Source organism: Polyodon spathula, chromosome 9 (genome assembly GCF_017654505.1).
Source record: "Polyodon spathula isolate WHYD16114869_AA chromosome 9, ASM1765450v1, whole genome shotgun sequence".
NCBI lineage: Eukaryota > Metazoa > Chordata > Actinopteri > Acipenseriformes > Polyodontidae > Polyodon > Polyodon spathula.
The window spans coordinates 40,947,489-40,969,065 of NC_054542.1; the positions used below are offsets into that span (position 1 = coordinate 40,947,489).

The window sequence follows — 21,577 nt, forward strand, 5'->3', positions numbered from 1 at the left end:
CAAAAATGCAGTGAGTCAAATGAATTAACAAGCGTTGTCGAAAAAAGGCCTCACAGTACCAATACTCAGACAGAGGAAACTAAATGCTTCTTCTGGAATGAAGCTGGAAAACCTGAAGAGCTACATCAAGCAAGTACCTTTAACCTTGACTGTAGGGTCAGATCAGCTGCCATCCGGGTCAGTGACACCAAAATTTTTAGCTAAACTTAGTGCAGGTGATGTGATTGCTATTGAAATGAAATATCATTTGAAGTGCTTGGTATCATTATATAACTATGCTAAAGCCATGGAGTCACCAGCCATTCGAAGCTCAGCAGAATGATATGTTTAAAAGCATTGCATTTGCAGAACTTGTAATATGCGTTGAAGAACTTAACTTAAGAAGAGATGGGCACTCCACTATTAAAGTTATGTGATTTGATGAAAATGTATAGATTGCGATTTGGACAGTTTGGAAATCACCAAGGAGAAAGGGTTCCTTCAATTCAACTTAAGGAGAAATTCACAGCAGTGCAAGGATACAGCTCTTCCACCAGTGCTTCTGGCATTACTGTGTATGCTCCTAGAAGGTCCAAACATAACAAAACAGACTGCCACCCCTGTGCGACCTGAAGCTCTGATCATAGCACAGCTCATTCGGCACAACAGCATCTAACATCAACGCCGAAAATCATCATCTACCATACGCGTCATGACCAAAGTCAGGACAGACCACTCCTACTCCACATTGGAATGATGGTGTATGCACATACCAGAAAATGTGAACTGATTGACAACATGTTTGAACCTGGAATTTGCAGCTCATATGACAGAATACTGCAGTTGTCCACAGATCTTGCCAATGCTGTATGCAAAAGATACACTGAAACCCAAGTAGTTGTTACAGTTTGCGAACTGGAGTTTTCACTGGCAGCTTACGGTAGAGAAATGAACATTCAATTCTCTGACAACAGCTCTGGTGGACATTCCTGCAGTCAGCATGCCAATTGCACGCTCCCTCAAAACTTGAGATACCTGTGGCATTGTGTTGTGTGACAAAACTGCACATTTTAGAGTGGCCTTTTATTGTCCCCAGCACAAGGTGCACCTGTGTAATGGCTGTTTAATCAGCTGCTTGATATGCCACACCTGTCAGGTGGATGGATTATCGTGGCAAAGGAGAAACACTCACTAACAGGGACGTAAACAAATTTGTGCACAAAATTTGAGAGAGATAAGCTTTTTATGTTAGCGAGCGTGGTTCAGGGGGCATGCAGCAGGGGGCTTCCAATTTCCTGTCAATTAGTACCTATTCTCTATTGAAGCCCTGATCACTTGCACCTTCGCTGTCTAGTATTTCATTTTCCTCCTCCTCCCCTCCTCCACCTTCTCATACATGGCTTTGCATCGTCGTCTCTGGGGGTCAAGTGAGTTTCACTTCCCCGACCTCAGGGCTAGGCATCAGCCTCCCTTTACCTTCAGGGGGGTTCTCACCATGTGAGTCAGAGCAGATCCCTGGCCACACACTGTCCTTTTGCAGCTCCTGCACTTATCTTACAGGCCTAGAAAGAGATGGATAGATTGTGTGAGAAAAGATATGGAGGTATGTGAAGTGAGTGAGGAAGATGTGCTCGACAGAGACAAGAGGAGAAGAGCAACCAAAGCAGCTGACCCCAGGACAGTCTGGGACTAAGGCTGTGAAAAAAAGAAGAAGAAGAAGAAGAAGAAGAGGTATGGTAATGAAACTATGGACGAAAACCCTTCAACTGGTAAATTGCTTGCTTGGGTCGGTCACTAGGTGGCGGTATAGGCCGCCAGGGGGTGCTGATCAATTGGTACTGTATCAGAACATGTTCAGCACCTAAAGTTGTATAAGTATGCCGTTTCACATTTGTATGAAAAAGTGCACAATCAATGTGCTTGACCGCTGGTTACCACAAAGTGTGACAATACTAGGTTAAAGAATTTTAAAAGACTTCATAAAATGAAACTGGCATGTCTGCTGGTTGTGGGGTCAATACAAATAGCACATGAAATGAAACCACATTTTTATATCTGATATAGATTAGTCAAGATGATAAACTCAACATTGTAAATCATGCTTAACACATAATTATCTTTCATTGTTTACGTATTCTTCATGTCGTTTATTGTACTGACATCCTCCACGTCCCATGAAGGGACCTATGTGGTCTTGAAAGCTTATATTTTCAACTTTATATTGGTTCTTTTTTTTTAACTCTGTACAATACAAATATGTATCATCAGATTTTATTCGAAAAAGAACCGTCAAAAGCTGTCAAACACACATTAGCGTTTAATTTAGACAGAACCACCATTGCAGAATAGTTTTTGGTTGTTTTTTTTTTAGCTGATGTTAGCCTGAGTTCAGAGCATCTGCAACCCAAACTTGTTCAGTCAAAGTCAAGTTGCTATTTGCATTGCTGGCAATAAACAGCTGTGCACTAGATGGCATCGGCTCTTCTATACAGACACTTTGCAGATCTGGGGTGGCATCTATGGCAGGCAACTAGAATGGAAGAGCAACTCCTTTCAAGCACTTACTCTGTAATTACATTAATGACCCGTAGGGGGCGCATGGGGTGATTGAAATCCACTTCTAACGGGAATTATTCAACTTTAAAACATATTTCAAACATGTTTGATCCCTGTTAATCCCTTTATAACATAAAAGTTTTTGTAGATGGAAAATGCCAGATGAAGTACATATGAATTATATAGCAATCAAACATTGCAAATCAATTAATGGTATACATTTATACAAAGCTATATTATAAATGTCTTCATAATGTATTATCAGCAGATCCTATTAAAAGGTATAAAACCTTTTTGTTGTAAATCTTCATGTGAACCAGTACTTCATGTGTTATTATACCCCATAATATATTTAAATATATTATCAATATGTTTTATATTTATTGAACTCACAGTAATACATAACTTTTATAGTCTCTGTGAAGGGTGAGTAAGAAAAGCCAGCTTCACCTAGTGCAAAGCTGTGTATTGCCAGCTAAACAACAATAAACTTGATTGTGAGTAGCTGTTCACTAGAATCTCAGCTTCTTGAAGGATCCCGGGGTGTCAGCTTCAACAACATTACTGGGGAGTTGGTTCCAGGCCCTCACAATTCTCTGTGTAAAAACATGCCTCCTATTTTCTGTTCTGAATGCCGCTTTGTCTAATCTCCATTTGTGACCCCTGGTCCTTGCTTCTTTTTTCAGGTCGAAAAAGTCCCTTGGGTCGACATTGTCAATACCTTTTAAAATTTTGAATGCTTGAATCAGGTTGCCGCATAATCTTCTTTGTTCAAAACTGAATAGATTCAATTATTTTAGCCTGTGCATATGACATGCTTTTTAAACCAAGAATAATTCTGGTCGCTCTTCTTTGCACTCTTTCTAGAACAGCAACATCCTTTTTGTAGCGAGGTGACCAGAACTGAACACAATATTCAAGATGAGGTCTTACTAGTGCATTGTAGTTTTATTACTTCCCTTGATTTAAATTCAACACTTTTCACAATATATCCGAGCATCTTGTTGGCTTTTTTTTTTTTTTTTATAGTTTCCCCACATTGTCTAGATGAAGACATTTGAGTCAACATAAACTCCTAAGTCTTTTTCATAGATTCCTTCTTCAATTTCAATATCTCTCATATGATATTTCAAATGCACATTTTTATTGCCTGTGTGCAGTACCTTACACTTTTCTCTATTAAATGTAATTTGCCACGTGTCTGCCCAGTTCTGAATGCTGTCTAGATCATTTTGAATGGCGCGCCATTATATATATATATATATATATATATATATATATATATATATATATATATATATATATATAGACACACACACACACACACACACACACCAACGAGCAAGATGGGCCGAATGGCCTCCTCTCATTTGTAAACTTTCTTATTTCTTTTAAGAGTTTTAGTGGGGGTATTATACGCAATGCAAATAGCATGTTTACACAGATAACCGTGAATAAAAGTGCACATAGCGTCTCGCTTTGTTTCAATTTGACAAATTTGTCAACACTGCTGTTTTAAAGATCGCTTATATCCAGTACAATTATTCAGAGAAAGTGGATACGTAATTAAATATACTACGATGTTCCCTTGTCTGGTGAAATAAAAAAATAGAGATAGAAAATGTAATCCTAAATACTGAAATGAATTATTTTTTCTCAATAACATTCGGCGAAATTCAGTGCTTACCAGGCATTCTAACACCCGCCTTTGCTGACGAATGATTGGACAGCTGTCAGATCTTTCACTTTCCCATTGGCTACTCAGTCGCCTTCAATTTTCATGCAGAATACCGCGAACGGCCTCTGCTTGCTTATGATTGGACAGCTGCGTACAACTTAGCAGATATTTGACTCTCCTATTGGTTAAACTTACAGTCGGTACCTGCACCTGAAACAGACACAACGTTTATGTCCCACCCAGCTAACTTATGATTGGGCTACCGCAGAGACAATGCAGATATTCAATTGGTTGATCGTATCGCAAAAGCCATTCCGAAAAAAAAAAAAAATGTCGATTACGTTTAAGCACAGCATGAATGAACTGACTGTTGCGGCGCTTTTGTTGGAAAACGTGTTTAAAGCTGTATTAATTTTCCCACGCTACGACCCGCCAGCAATATGTTCACGACCAATATTAGGAACAGCTGCCGCGGGCAAATAAACCATGTCCTATGCTTTGCAATTATCCATTGTCGATGTTCATCCTCAAAAAAATCAAGCAGGTTTATTGGACACGATCTCCCTTTCCTAAAACCATGTTGACTGTTTCCCAGGATACTGTTACCATATAGGTAATTTTCTAAATTGAGTTTTATTATAGTTTCCAAACGTGTACATGACAAAGTTCTCAGTATTGTATACGCTCGATTTGTGGCATGCCGGTATACAAAATAAATCATGAATACACGCTTTTTATGGTGACGTAAACCATTTGAAACTACCTTTAAAAAACAGGCTTGATAAAAAAAAAGCACAGAAACTTGAAAAAAGACCCTTTGTACAGTGTGTTTGTTTTATTTGCTAATAATGTAGCACCACCTAAGTCCTTATTTTGAGTCGCACCTGTGATTTTTAAGGGACTTTGTAATAATATAGGACATTATCTGCGTCAAAAAAAAAAAAAAAAAATGTAGAGCGCTAACATAATTATGAATTTAACACTCGCCAGATGTCTTGATCCAGATTGACTCACTCGGAACTGCAGAGTGTTTCAGGTTTTGATCACAGCCAGTGAATCCCCACTTCCCGGCATGTTGTGTTCCTTGGGAAATTCCAAAGACACAATTAACAGGCCCGTCCTTTGTTAAACAAATGTAGTAGCTTAAAAAAAAAAGGCGAATAACGAGATCCATAAAGTTGGATTTGGTAGCACAGGGAAATGTTACAGTTACCAGAAATAATGAAATGATTTAATAAAAACATCTGATTGAAAATAATTAATTTAGCCACGCACAGTAGCTATTGTGAAGTGAGCGTTGGGGAGAGCTTTATCACAAGCAAAAAGTTTATTTTTACATGAACAAAACCAGCTGATCAACAAAATGAAGGTATTGTGAACACCATTTACTTTGATTTTTCTGTACTTCTTTCACGTCTCGTTAAATGTAAATGCATTAAATATTGACATGTTAGTAAAGCAGAGTATTTATTGAAAATGCAACTTCCAACCGAGTCCGGTACTATTAGTATATGGAAAGGACTGTAAATCAAGATATTGGCTGGCTCTAAGCATATAACGACCGACTGAGCAACCCGGGGTGAGCTTGGTACTGTAGTACTTGTGGAGAGGATGCCTGGCCAGTGGGATATTGCATTTGCGGATAGGAAAGAGTTTCGTTTGTAATGGTAGTGAGTACGGCATATGGACCGCGAGTCCCTGTACAACGCAATATTCCGTAGTGACAGTGAAGTGGACAATATAAATATGTCAGTGAATTCAATAATAATAACTGTACATAGCATTGATACAAATTTTAGCGCAAGGCGTCACTAGAACACCATACCCTTGAAATTGTCTTCTCTACCTGTATTTATTCTGACAGGTAGAGAGAGAAAGCTTTACATGAAAAGGCTATTAACTGTTCATCAACCCCAGTACAGAAAAGCACGAGGAATGTGAACGGGATTATTTATCAATACACAAGGTTTTGCAACACGCTTTCTTTTTATATACATGTGTTTTATTATTATTTCCGTGTTAATGGTAACCTTTGTAATTGTTGGACTGTTGTGTGTGATTTAAATGGTTCAGTGATACCATACCATGCCGGCAGATGCATGGTTTGGTTGTTGAATTTGTAAAAACGAATGACCAAAAACTAATGAATATAATAATAATAATAATAATAATAATAATAATAATAATAATAATAATAATAATAAATAAATAACATAAAAACACTAGCTCACCCGTTCCTTAAACAGGACCCAAGTGATTCTGCTTCAATAGCATGACCAGGTGTTCCTAGTCTGTGACCACTTCATTCTGAGTCAAGCCAGAGAATAAAACACCTGGAAAAATGATAATTTTCATTAGGTAGATTTTGTTTTGGACCATTATCTTGCGGTCTACTGTGTATTTGTGTGCAAGATAGGAGGAGCCATTAATGTGAAATATGTCAATATAAATAAATAAATAAACAGCAAATAGCCAAACCCAAAATGATTTACACTACGTATTGAATGTAAAGCAGTCATTTCGTTCCAGAACCGCAGTAGGCGCCCCTTTGGTTCCACCCTGGGTCAGAGGTAACCAATGGTGTCTCTACAATCCGAAACTTCCCCTTTTCAATTGGTTAAACACAGTATGAAAGAAGAACCTCTATCGTTAAAGTTCACTTAACTGAACCCGACTGCTGGAGTGTTGAGAATCAAAGTGAGCGAGTTGAAGAATATACTCCCAAAATACAAGGTTAGGGAAAGCAAAAAAAGCTCTGAAAAATGATAGTGGACAGGATTACCGAACACAGTGGGAACCTGCTGGACCTCGAATGTGGGTTGATGACAAGCCCCATGAATCTGGGTTATTTCTATGGGGACTCCCCCGCGTCGAGCGACCAGTCCGGCTCCCCTCAGTCTCACTATTCCCCTTGTTCTCCAAATTCCGACTCGGATTCTTCAAGCAGCCGGAGCTCCGCCGGGTGCTACGCGCGTACAGACGGAGCCACTGAAAACGGTAAACAGACTTTCCAAATTTCTATCACCCGGAGGGGAAAAAAAAAAAAAACACAGTTGACAGTACGGCATAAATTACAGACTTTCTAATTTACACATAAACAAGTTTGTGTTACATAATTATAGTATAAGACGTTCGACATGACGAGACAGGTACATTTAATAGATACTGTATTTCCAATGAATAAGTACATAGACTAGTACACGCATACATTTTAATAATGTGGTATGTATGTGTGTGTAGATATATATATATATTATAATATAATCTATATGTTATAATAGAATATATATATATATAATATATATCTTTTTTTTAAATTTCTTTAGGCACGGTTAGGTTATTATTGTTGTATTATTATTATTATTATTATTATTATTATTATTATTATTATTATTACGTGTATTTGTCCTTGTTGCACTGACTTTATAGTAAATTAACTAATGGGTTTAAAGTGTTTTGATTTAAATGAATAAATAATATTCTTTTTTTTTTTTCTTTAATAACATACAGCTGGGTTTTATAAAAATCAAAACTTGATTTAACTTTGCAAATGCGATTAAACTAATTAACCTTAACGATTAACGGGGGGTCATGAACTGCAACCTTGATTTAATTCATAAAAAACAGTTATTATAAAACAATCCATAACAAAACATTCCTTAAAACAGTTCTTGAAAGTTGTATGCGTTTTTGTTGTTTACTCGTCATGTTTTCAGGCTCACCAGTGATTTTAGCCACCTGATTACAGTAGCCTCCTGTGAACTCATTTGTATTGAACTTTATTAGGTTTATCAGTAGCTAATGTGAAAATATACAGGTTGGCTGGTAGCTGTCGTTTAAAGACAGATGTATGGGTTGCTAACCTCACCATAAGCACCCAGATTTCTCATATTGTGACCCTTGTCTTGATGGAGACTCTTGTCTGTATTGAATTCATAGCTCAATTTCTCATTTCCTGTCCTTTTATTTTTTAATCTCTGTTGCAGGTGTCAGTATGTACACACGTTTTACTGCAAGTTGGCAGGGCTGGTTTGAGTTAACTGATTTTTATTTGTTTATTTATTCTGACAGTTGTTTTCAGGTTCTTCTACAGCAGGGGCTGGGGGGGGCGTATGTTCGTTGAGGTGCTGACAAAACTTGACAATTATTTATTTGTTCAGTTTTTTTTTTTTTTTTCAGCTTTGTTTTGAAAAAAAAAAAAAAAGGTCCAAAATGGAAATTTTAAAAAGTGAAAGCAATCTGTGTTTAGCTGGTTTAGGAAGAACGTCGTGAAGTACAGCCAGTACTAAATCCTGCTCTCCCTGTTGTTTTGGCAGGTCAGTCCCCAAGGGGTGGTGGGAAGCAGCAGAGCAAAGCCTTCCAGGGAGTTCGTGTGAAAAACCCAGTGAAGGAGCTCTTGATGAACAAACGAAGCAACCAGATATCACAGAGGCCTCGGCAGGAACACAACCAGGTAACTAGGGGAGATTCAATGGGACAAATAACACAAGCACCGTTACTGGTCAAGCCTCAGTTAAACACACCAGGTACACAAATGGCTGACCATTCTAGTTCTGGTGACCTTAAAGGCAGGATTTGATGTTCCTCTTGTTTTTGATAAGTTTAGATACATGTTTTGATTAGAAATACTAAAAGAAACATACTAAACTCAATATTTAATCATTTGAAGACTTTAAAAAAGACTTCTAGTCGAAACGCTTGTCATTGAATGTATCATGTCTCTTTTAGCATTTGTATGTTCTGCACTATGTACTGTTTATTAGTTACTGTTAACTTTTTTTTTATTAGATTGGTCAACTAGTCTAAGACACCCAGTAACCTATTCCATAGATTAACAAGCGAGAAAATCAGCCCTAACTCCATCCTGTTCTGTTTTGTGAATAGGTGCAGCGGAATACCGCAGAACCTGAGAAGTTTAAAGGTGTGTATTGATTGTCGAGCTATACACAGCTTTAATAACAAGTGCACAAAGTGAGAAATAGAACCTCAGACTGTTACCGGGTTACCACGTTCCTAACTTGTATTGTTTTCGTTGACTTAATGCATGTATACATTGTTAATACATTTTTTACACCTTTCACCTGGGAAATATTAACAACAAATAACCCAGAAATAAGCCAGGAGAGCTGCTAAAATACTCAGTCTTTTTTAATGTTTTAACTTTTACAGTACTGTTTCTGGGTTCATGTGGTGTCTTTGGTTGACCGATCAAATGTGGAGATCATAATTCATTTTTATAGGTTGTCCAGATTCTTTTTAAATGGCATTCCCTTACATTTCGATAAGAACTTCTAGATTAGAAATGTAGTCTGAGATTTTTAGTATTGACAAACCGGGAGATATAGAATCTTGTTGCCTCGTTGTGTTTCCGCAGGTTAGCATAGCTCACTGCGGTCTGCATTCAGAGCCCTATCTAAGTGTTGGTAACATACCTGTGTACTTTGGTTTTGACAGAGCTGAAATCGATCCTGTGTGAAGGAAAGAGACATGCATCAGAGAGCGTGTTCGATACTTTCAGTTACAAAAGAGCTGCTCCGTTCCATCTTCTGGTAACTATTCCCTAATTTTGCAAACGTATGCCTACTTTTATTCCTTTGTTTCACCTAGTCCATTCCATCTTTTTCCTAGCATGGCTCTTATGTTTTTTTTAATGTTCCAGACACCCCCCCAAACGCCCACATCCATTGAGACCATGGACAATGGCCAAAGGAACGAACCCAGAAGCTCAGAAGCAAACCCTAACATCCTGAACATCATCCAAATGGTCAATGCCAATGCCGCTAAGGTTTCCCTGACAACAGTGCAGTTTAATGGGGGTAATCCATCACAGGATCACCAGAGAGACCAATATTATGAGTCTTATGGGGGGCAAGTTTCCATGGAGCCACAGGTTAGCAGCCCACCCCAAGCCAGTGATCCAGCCCAGATGTTCCCCTTCTACTCTTCAGCCCAGATGCAAGAGTTCCCCTATACTTCACCATGCCTGGTCAGTGACCAGTCATCTGTTTATCCAGCAACCCAGCCAGATATCCTGAAGTTCAACATTCCAAGCCAGGTTGGGAACCAAGAAGAGCAACAGAACTCCCTCAACATGGCCAGCATCTTCTCTTCCCCAGCCGCCCGGCTAGACCCCCAAATCTTCTCTGCTCCACAGCTTCCTTCAAAGTGTCCCCAGATTCCCCAGGAGCCAGGAGGCGTGTCGTTCTTCCAGTGGCAGATTGAGCAGGAGGACAGGAAGTTGGCCAACATCACCCGGGAGCATCTTCTCTCCAAAGACTCTGACGGTGACACGTAAGTAAGCAAAATAACAAACTGCTTCCAAAAGCCCACAGCAAAGCCAGTGCAAACCATACAATTAGGACATGTGCAATGGAAAATTGTAGGTATGCATTAAAAAAAAAAAAAAAAATTAATTCCATGCTCTTTCACACTGATCCCACATTATTTTCTCATTTAAACACAACACTGGTATGAACCAATACACATGTCATCCATTGCAGTACCACATGCTGCTGTAACAGAATAGTGTAGCCAATGATACCAATGGTATGTTTCTAACTTTTCTGCAAGCGCTGCGGTGAGTTTAATTGAGTTTAATGCTAATGTTTTTAGTAGCTGGCTCAGGCTAACAGCTTTATCTCTTGTTCCCAGGTTCCTCCACATTGCCGTGGCCCAAGGAAGACGAGCACTGTCCTACGTGCTCGCCAGGAAAATGGCTTTGTTTGGCATGTTGGATGTCAAGGAGCACAATGGCCAGGTAAGATCTCCTGCTCTGTAATCTTACTGCCAGTACACACTGCTGATCAAGTCCTGATTCTTCTAGCTTGGTTCTTAGTAAGACAAACATTGTAGTCCCAATGGGGGGGGGGTGACGGGGGGGTGACTTAATAATGTAAAATGGCTATTGCTTTAGTTTGATCTTGAACATCATTTTATTTTACAGTTATTGAAACCATGGCCAAGTAAAAAAAAAAAAAAAAAGTGTGGGACTGCTGTTGAAAAAAAAAAAAGGCAACAAACAAATCAAAGTCCAGAATTCTGGGTCAATATTTAACCAGTTCTTAAAATGGAGTTTAACCTCAAATAAACTAATTTACTGGAAGGCAAAGCATCACTGGGGAGTCGCTACCAGTAAATGCGTTTACTTCCTTGTAGAGTGTTGATAAGAGTGTTTTTCATGGTTTGTTGTTTTTTGCTGCAGAGTGCCCTGCAGGTTGCCGTGGCAGCAAACCAGCACCTGATTGTGCAGGATCTCCTGAGCCTTGGTGCACAGATAAACACAGCTGACTGCTGGGGCAGGACACCACTGCATGTGTGTGCAGAGAAGGGCCACGCACAGGCTATCCAGGTAACAACCGCCACCATGCAAATTAAATAGGATTTACAATGCACAATGGCTATTCTCAACTCCACAACCACGAAATATCATATAATAATAGTAAGATTATCAATTCCCTAACTGTAATATAAAAAATGCAACAGTGAAATGTCACTCTTTCAACCTTATTAAATCTAAAAATATATACAAATAAAAAATTAAAAGTGGTACATAGGCAGATATTGACCTATTGGGGGCTCGCTGCTGTTTAATGGATGGATTACTGTACATGCACTGAGCAGGCAAGGCAAGGGATTGCAGATTGATGAACTTCCACTGACTCTGCATTGATAAAAAATGAATCCCTGAGCTGTAATTTTTTCCTCATTCCCCAGTCCACTTGGGTAACTTGATTCTGTCTTGACAATTATAGACAGTAATGTACAGTATTTCCATAAGTTTGAACACACAAATCCCTATGTTTAGAAATCAAGAAGGGGAGAGTCAAATGAGTTCATATATTGTAGTTTAAATAATTGGAATGTGCATAGCTGCATAGATCTCACTGTACTATGCAGTGCAAAGTGAGTGTACCTTTGATTTCACATTGAGTTATTTTGTGTCTTGGCAGGCAATTCAGAAGGGAGTCCTTGAAAATGGCCAGCAACTGGATCTGGAGGCCATAAATTATGATGGTGAGTTTCTATTTTTCAGTACTTTTCATTATATAAAATAGAAAATTGATACCAGGAAACTGGATCATTCCCACCGTAATGCCCATTTCCGTATCACATATCGTGACAGAATGCTTAGCCACCCCTCTATAATATTATTTTTTAAATCCAGCCTCATAATAAAACCATTTTCATATGCAATACATTATGTGTTGCTGCACAGGGGAGAAACAGAATCTAGTGACATAAATAAAGCCGCTTTTCTCGTTTAAAAAATGCCTGGACATTACAGGGCTAAGTTATTTGAAGACACTTTTCCAGCTCGCACTTTGGCCCTCATGTCAGCCGTGTGAAATCTCAGTGATGAAGGGATTGTAAGAAGATGCCTCTGCTTTGCTTCAGGTATGACAGCGCTGCACCGTGCAGTAGTCTCCCACAATGCTGGGGTGCAGGAGCTCCAGAAAACCCTGCAGCCCCGTTCTCCCTACATCCAGGGTCTGCTGATCAAGAACAAGAGGCTGGTGGACTGTATCAAGACTCTCCTTCAGATGGGAGCAACCATCCATGCTAAGGTGAGTATGGTGCACAGCAGCCTGCCTAACCCTCTGTATGGACGTCATTCAGCTTGCAACTGCTTCAAGCTGCATCATACATCATTGGGGCTTCGATACCGTATGTTTTTCAAAAGTTCTACTCTTGGAAACTATATACAGTTACATTATCCTAGTGAGCGTTTGATGTAGTTGTCACTTCAAGGAGATTGTATTGGTGTTATTAACTTTGTATTTTATTTGATGTCATTTCAGGACAGGAAGAGTGGCCGCACAGCAGTGCATATCGCAGCAGAAGAGGCAAACTTGGAATTGCTTCAGCTCTTCCTAGACCAGCCTGACTGCCTCACAATCGTTAATTCAAAGGTACGATGCGTCTGAGACATAAGGGCATTGCTGCAGTGTGTTTAGAGTTAATAACAGAACTCAGGGTTTCTAGCTTTGTGTATCCTGACCCCTCTCCCCTTCTCTCCTCAGTTGTATAATGGAAACACGGCTCTCCACATTGCTGCCAGCCTGCAGAACCGTGTGGCTCAGCTGGATGCGGTGCGCCTGCTCATGAGGAAGGGGGCTGACCCCAGCTCCCGGAACCTGGAGAACGAGCAGCCCCAAAATCTGGTGCCGGATGGGCCTGTGGGGGAGCAGGTAGACTGGATATTCCTGTTTGTTATTAGACATTGATATGCATTACAGTACATAACCCAATAGCAGAGATACATTGATAGTAACCTGCTCTTATTCTCTCTCCTGTCCCCAGGTCCGGCGCATTCTGAAGGGGAAAGCAGTGAAGTCACGCAGCTCTCCTTTCTGAGCCACCAGAATTTCGTCGACAACCACTGTCAGTTAGGCAGTCCAGTTTATTTGTCCATAACCATTTGCCACAGGCAAATGTGTGTTGTTTCTATGAAACAAATGAGCCTTTGTTCACTACTGTGTAGTGTTTGGTGTGTTAAAGGAGAGATACATTTAAGCAAGGACCCGGTTTGATCAGCTTGCAATAACAGTGTTCGTCAAGATGATCTGCAGTAGAATCAGAGATAGCTTTGTCTGATAAGTTGTTCCAAACTGCTATCTCGCAAATGCAAATCCATGCCACATTTCCCTTAATAAAGGCCATGGTAAAAGCACGGCGTAGAATTGTAAAGCTTCGTGAACGAAAGAAAGATTAAGCAGGAATGGTAAAACACAGGGAGGCATAGTATTGTGTTGCAAACTAAATGTATAGTAAAAGCATTGGAAAAGCATGCACATTTACAATGGGAAACTTTTGTCAAGGATTACAATTTACTTCCATCCCTTACATTTATTATTTGGTTGACACAACTGTGACGCGCTGATAAACCGGACTTGCTTTTGCTAAGAATTTTAATAACAACAGTTAGTTGTGATAATGCTGTACATATTTAATACAGAATCATTGAACCTACTGTGCCTATGCAGTAGCAATCCAGTGAAGGGAGAATATTTAATGTAAAATGTAACAATGAAATGAAACAAACTGCTGCACAGTCATCACAATGCTAGCTTGAATAAACAAAGTGTGTTTCCAACACAAGCAGTCATTTACAATACAGAGCAGATTTTTAAACATCTAAGGGACTTCATCACGGATATAAATGTATAATTTTAATTTTTTTATGTACCTATTCAAGATTTTAATAGAGAATTATAAGGACATATTTGCATTAGACGTGGGTGTTACAGTACATGAAAATAATCTTAATAGTGTGAGCTTAAAACTGTCAGGGCTAGTTTCACTGAGCCAGATTGGGACTAGTCTTGGAATACCGTACCTAAAGTAACATTAGGACCAGTGCGAATCAGGGTCTGTGAAACCAGCCAGAACAGTATGCTTATTTAAAGAATGCCGGATAGGTAAACTCAAGTATTTGATGAAAATGCATATTAGTTTGGACAACAAGCCCTCACCATGGTACTGAGTGGGACTGAGATACTGAGCAGTATGTAATGAATCGTTCAGCCTTTTAATAGGTTTGATTTACATATTGTTTTGGAAATTCATTTTAAGATTTAAAAGCATACCGGTAATTGATTTATTTTTACTATTGCTGTTGTTGGATTATTGTAAGTAGTGTTTGACTTGTTAGCTTACATGTTAAGTGTATATGTGTCTTGGTTTTGTGGGGGATATTAAATTGATTTCAGTGTTTTTATTAATATTATTTATGCCTTTAAGGTTCTCTGAATTGTTTGTGCGGCACGTGGCAGGATGTTTTCATTTAAAACGTATCCTGGTTTATTTTAAATAGTCAGGTTAGTTTTCAGAGTGTAGTTTGTTTACTCAGAGCTCACATCAATTGACTAAGTATGTCTTGTAGACAATGTTTCTTCATCCAGGCTTTATTGTGACAGACAGTCAGTACAAGCCTGTATGTGTGTGTGTGTGTGTGTGTGTGTTTCTCATTTTTGTGTCGTTAATTGTGCATAATTCCAATAAAGACATTTCTAAACTAATCACCTCTGTTTATTTCTTGTGCAATGTTCCTTACCTGTGTTTAGAAGTGATCTTCTTTACAGTATGTCAACTGAAATTTTAAGGTATGCTTACTAGCGATACCAGCATTTTATTTTAACAGAAAAAAGGGAGGTAGACTTTTTTTTCTGTCCCTATCAGTGAATCACTGAATCATGCACAGTGGAGAAAAGGTTGCCACCACTGGATAACAAACAAAAGACTGATTTCTGTCTCAATATATTGACCTCCCAATCACTCACTAGTGCAAAATGCCTTTTACTATTACTCTGTACTACCAAGAATTACAACCTGCTTCAGTGTTATTTAATTGTGTGTCTAATCTGATAAATTAGAGCTGTCGATTGTTGGCTGCTGTTGAAATGACCACATCTAAGTAAACTGAACTGGGATTAACTATACATATAAAACAGGGACTTTTATATATTATGAATGTCAGATGCTAGGAATCCAGTTTTTGGCACACATCACAGTAATAATCTAAGGCTCTTGAGCAATAATAGAATTTTTCAACAGCCTGACAGCAAGCTAGGGATAAAAGGAGTGCAGGCTAGTTATTCACTGCCTTCATAAAGCCAGGTTCTCTTAATATATTGTTAAATGTGGCAATTATATTGTTAAACAGGGTAATGGATGCAATTTCAATGATACGTTTTTTTTTTTCAGTTTGACAGCTGACTGGTCAGGCAGCCAGGAATCACACAAACTAAAATCATCTACGTTTTAGCACCAGTGGTCTATTTTATTGAACAAAAAAAAAAGACAAATTCTGCTGGTTTTAACACTGGCATCAAGTTCTTATATCGTCTCATCACGGAGTGCAAAGCATGACTATCCTACTAGCTCGCTTAACCCATTAAGTACCAAATTAAAATGCCTGAAGAAGAAGAAAAAATGAAATCCTTTGTTTTGGCTAAAAACTGCTGCTCTCATCCTCTCTCTCTCTCTCTCTCTCTCTCTCTCTCTCTCTCTCTCTCTCTCTCTCTCTATATATATATATTATATATATATATATATATATTATATATATATTATATATATATGCATATATATATACGACTCGCAACCTAGGAGGACAGGTATTACAAAACAAAAACAAACACTATGCTTATACTGTACCTACACAATCCATTCTGTAATCAAACCACAGTTCCATTTCTGTATTGCAAGATGCCCCTCCTCCCTCTGAAGGTATTTTCTCTGTTGGTTTTGTGATGTATGCTTTATGGACAGCTATGCAAATTAAACATTCGATTCATCAGATATGTTACACTAAGTTTCCATGAGTTCATGTGAGTTTGTTTGTGGTATTCACTAGAACGTGTGAGGTAGGTAGGAAGATATTCAGGTTCTGCAGGATTAGTCAAATGAAAAAAAGGGGTTTTAAAGGCTCTGTTTATAACAATGGGCCAAATTCAATAAGCATTTCACTTCAGCTTGCTTTTTTAAAAGGAAAACTAAACCTGGTATTGAAAAATGTGAAAGAAATAATTGAATATGTTGCTTCATTTGTAAGGTTTGCTTCCCTGGTATAATGATGCACTGGAATAAATGCTCAGTGAATCTAGCCCAATGTCTTTAGGGTGATTTTCTCATCTCTTGTCGGGGCCACATTCTTATTTTAAATACCATTGTAAAAGGCTTGCAAAAGCGATCAGGCAAAAAGGCAGGAAATCAGACAGCCATTGAAATAGCAATGCTGTTAAGTACTTTTATTTAACAAAAGAGAGCAAAAATTAAACAAACAACAATAAAGTTTGACTTTTGGCTGCTATAAATACCCCCCTACTGGAGCTCGTTAGTAAGCTCCAGCCTCCACCATACTGAGAACAAAAGCACGTTGCAGCCTTTTATATCTACCTGCCTTGCAGGGGAATCAACTTGAATGAACTGATTGCCAATTGGTCATCAATCAGGATCAGGTGATTTTAACAATCAGGGGATCAATCATCCCCCAGCTGGTAAAGATCACACCATTCTTAACTATATACAATCCAAAATAGCAAACCACCACCACAATACTCATTATTTACACATGTAACATACACAAGGATTTCACAGTCAGTAATAATTATTGAGTAACACACTAGAATGGTAATGAGCTATGTGTGCCTTTCTTCAGCTTTTCTGTTTGGCATGTGAATTTTGTGATTGATTTTTTTTTTTTGCTTGAACCATTAGAGAGTACTGTCACAAGAATATTTTACTGTGCAAGCCAACAGTCCCAATCAGATCCACTCACACTGGAGAAGAATATATTGCAGTTTCTCCTCTGTTGGTTCAACATGATTTGATGTGTAGAGTGTCAGCAAACATGAAGGAGCCAATGTGAAGTGAAGGAATGCTGTACCACTGGTCTCCACAGACTTGCAATTAACAGTAAGCCAGTTGAGAACTGAGTAAAAGGTGCGGAAAAACTAGCTCTTTATTATGGGTGGTAAAAATAAAATTGCACATGGTAGTACAGAGAGTAAAGCAAGAAAGAGGAAAACTGGGACAAGCTGACATATCTGGTTAGATAGGGTGCTTTGAATGATACAAGAAGATTTTGAGCGCTCGAGGTCAGAGCGGCCAGTAATCCCACTCGTGGGTAGAAGCTTTGATTTCTTGTAGTGGATATCAGCTTGTGTTCTGCGGCTTCTATATAATATTCTATGTATAAAAAAAAAAAACATTAGTAAGTACAAAAATGTATTCTGCTAGTAAACCTCAGTAGTAGTATCTATAAAGTGATATCGTAAGCATTCATTTACACCGCAGATGATGACAAAAGGGGAACTTAGCTGGTCTCAGTGGAACTCCTTCAGCTGTAACATGTAGAATTTTGCTGTAGTTTTTCTTGAGGCAGATGTGTGTCTGAGTAAATGTATGGGTCTGGGTGGGTGTGTGCGTGTGAAAGTAGTATCAGACTGCATTTGCAGTTTACCATGAATTTACCATTTTAGAATGAGGGGTGTAGCAATTCATTCTTCCTTTACATGATATATCAAAGGGCTTGACAGCAGGGGGTCCCCGGGTCAAATCCCCACTCAGCCCCTGATTCACTGTGTGGGACCCTGAGCAAGTCACTTAACCTCCTTGTGCTCCGTCCTTCAGATGAGACACAAAACCAGCGGGATCCTATTGTAAGTGACTGCAGCAGCAGTTGTTGATGCAAGTTAATCAGCCTCAAAAGTCAGCTTCATTCATAATACTGTATATGTATACTCTCTAAGTGCAAATGGGCATTATGTAATGGAGCTGCCAAAACTTGCCTGCCCATTGACTCAATGCATTAATATTTGTGTTATCACCCCAACTACAGACATGACACAGTGGATAGCATTGTAATGTTAAACATGACTTCCAGGAAAGGTTTTTCAAGGCATAAATCCACGATAGTGACAAGGCTAGGAGTGACCCTGTTGAATCCCTATGGCCAGAAGCCAAGGTTCTTTATATACCAATCAACGGATTTCAATGGACAGAATAACATAGAATAGTGAAGCTTTCTACAGGACTTTCTTTTGAAGAGTTGAAATCTGTAGACGTCTGTTGACCATAGAAAGTATATTATTTCCACAGTCCACAGATTTCCAGAGATGTCTTTACCTGTACATACCATACAGTTGATTTTGGCATGGATATCAAAACTCGAAAAACTTGAATGCATTGCGTGTTTATCTCACATCCACTGAGCAATCAGGATTGATCTTTGTGCAGAGCTGACATCCCTCCACACATGGAACACCTTTTTGCATACAGTATCTGCCTGAATCTGGACCTATGTTGGTGGTTGCAGTCTCTCACAATTGGTTACTGTACTACTCTCTGACCGTAACAAGCTCTGTTTGTTTCCATTCATGTCAGTCTAAAAAAAACTAAAACAGTTATAATGTAACCCTCAACATTCCTCCTAGCATTTGCATTCACACAAAATGTGCAAATTTTTAGGCAAATATATGTTTTACTATCTACTACATGCCTGTACTGAAAACATTCAAACTCATGCTAAACCACCACATGTGATAACATCTAGAAGCATGATAAAACTGTGCTTTTTTTTTTTTTTTTTTTACTTTAGATATGATTCCTAGGTAATGGAAAAAAATGCAGTTTCATGTTACTTACCTTCTAATGAAAGTGGTTGTTTGGAAGGTTAAAAGTGAATTTAAATATATTGTCTCACTTTCAAATATGTTATTTTGTATTTCTAATTTCACAAACCACACTGTATGTAGTATACAGTACCAGGGGTTAGAAAGAAAGAAATAGACTCATAATTGTGGGTGGGAAAGCTACATTTACAAGGAACACCAGATGTGGGCATTGCCTAAATCTGTGCCCAATTACCAAATGACCTTCAGTGACAAAATACCTGGCACCAGATATGAGTTTATCAATTGTTTCAGTTTACTAGATTAATTGCTTGCTAACTGTTTTAGATTACTAGACTAATTGCTTGCTAACTGTCTTAGATTTTTCCAGGTGTGACTGAGACAAGACTCACCTGTTCAGACAGCACTTGTAGATCTCTTGATCTACTCCTCCTCCTATGTACTGTACTAGCCTGACACCATGTTACTAGATCCTCGGCTGACGCACTGTTGCACTCGTATTATGTTACCATAGATTATCTTGCTGTAATCACAGCTTGTTCCATTTATTTTTATATTGTATTTTAGTAGTATAATTTGCACTTACTGGAAACTATTTAAATATTGATTTTGCATTGTAACCCTGTATTGCCCTGAACACCTGTAAGTCGTTTTGGATAAAGGCTTAAAAAATAAATAATAATAGTAAATAATGATATAGTAAATGCAAATGTAGTAACATCAGAACACTGTATTGGCAAGCATGAATATAGCTGTATAAAGCTGTATTTCATTGTGATGCTATGGTTTAATAAGCTGTAAATCGATGGGTGGCAGTTCCAGATATTTACTAAGCAGTAAAGTGGTTCCTAATTGGTTTTCGTACCACTCAGCACCAGGAAAGCTGTTTACACCAATGATGAGCAAGTTAACCCAGTCCATCCTTTATAGACACACCCATAAAGCAGCCTTTAACAGTTTTGGTTTTGCTGTAATAACTGTTAATAATGATTAACTAAATTTATATTATATTGCCTTTTATTATCATTTAACAATAAAAGGCAATAACATGTAAAACAAAACTAGGTCAGTTTAATCCCAAGCTATATGGACTACTCTGTTTAACATAGCAGTGATTACATTCATCTTTAACTTTTGACTTCTTTTAAACACAGTTTGAATGTATTTACACATGTGATTGTGTATTTACTGTGTAACAACATCTGGGTCTACAATTACAGTTTAGTTACAGACACTAAGAACTGGTTTTACACACCCTGATAGTAGTAATCTTGGACTAAGTTTTCTTACCTAAATTATCATTAGCTAATCCATGACTAGTTCTAATCGGAGTCTGTAAATGTAGATAAAGTGCTGTCCTTTTATCTACTGTAATAATACCAAGTGGCTCATGAAAAAAAAAAAACTATGATTTTGTAAATAAACAATCACCATGTATCATCGAGCATGAAAAACTCTCCACACCGTTTTACCCAGAGAAAAAAAATGTATGGCTTTCTTTCATTAACATATTAACAATACATGAAATAAACATGCTGCTCTTCCTTTAAAAAGTTATTTTTTAATCCTCAAGTTTCAAATGAGCTGAATTGTGAATGTCTTTTACAATTTAAAAAGGGTTTTTGACATGAATTTCACAACTTCCTGTTTTTATGTTTCAGTTTCTTTAAACTTCCTCTTTTGTATAATCTAGCTCTATATGTCACAATATTACATTAATTCGAAAACTATTAAAAAGCTTATTGATGTATGGGGCCTAGAGTGGAATTCCAGCTAAATGTTTCTATTGATGAAAGTGAAAAGTTCCATATTCCAGCAGCGACAAAGTGAGGTAACACTTTACATCCAGTGTGTCTAATCACTGTGTATTGACATAGAACTTACATAGTACATACATGTGTACTTACACATACTTACAACGTTATTATGCATAGTTACAATGTACTTACCGTGCACATCTTTTTGCACGATATATGTAAGTACACAATTGTATCAGAAATGAATTAGGGTTAGGATTAGGTTTGGATTTAGGAATAGAGGGTTAAGGGTTAGGGTTACATCATGCAAAAAAATGTACACATTGAGTAACTGTGCATAATGACCTTGTAATTACTGTATGTGTAAGTACCCATTTATTTATTAACTACTATGTAAATACATTGTAATTAGAGACACACTGTAAAATGTTACCCAAAGTGATCAGTTAAACTATGGATCAATTAATGCTTGT

General features: G+C 38.1%; 1 protein-coding gene across 1 annotated transcript; it reads left to right on the top strand.

Annotated features, from left to right (window-relative positions):
* Window positions 1–6,890: 6,890 nt before the first annotated feature.
* LOC121320850 (NF-kappa-B inhibitor zeta-like) lies at window positions 6,891–15,231 on the top strand. The gene is made up of 12 exons (XM_041259563.1): window positions 6,891–7,210; window positions 8,530–8,666; window positions 9,098–9,134; window positions 9,668–9,762; window positions 9,873–10,504; window positions 10,865–10,970; window positions 11,415–11,561; window positions 12,163–12,226; window positions 12,608–12,777; window positions 13,012–13,122; window positions 13,234–13,401; window positions 13,514–15,231. Exons 1-12 carry the CDS (start codon window positions 6,976–6,978, stop codon window positions 13,565–13,567), a joined length of 1,956 nt encoding a protein of 651 aa, XP_041115497.1. The 5' UTR covers window positions 6,891–6,975; the 3' UTR covers window positions 13,568–15,231.
* Window positions 15,232–21,577: the final 6,346 nt, after the last annotated feature.

What these genes read in the sequence shown, in the direction of transcription:
- LOC121320850 (XM_041259563.1), top strand. Translation starts at nt 6,976, where the DNA reads ATGATAGTGGACAGGATTACCGAACACAGTGGGAACCTGCTGGACCTC. An exon ending in CTGCTCCGTTCCATCTTCTG is followed by an intron (nt 9,763 to 9,872) that starts GTAACTATTCCC and finishes TTAATGTTCCAG; the next exon opens with ACACCCCCCCAAACGCCCAC. An exon ending in TCAAGGAGCACAATGGCCAG is followed by an intron (nt 10,971 to 11,414) that starts GTAAGATCTCCT and finishes TTTTTGCTGCAG; the next exon opens with AGTGCCCTGCAGGTTGCCGT.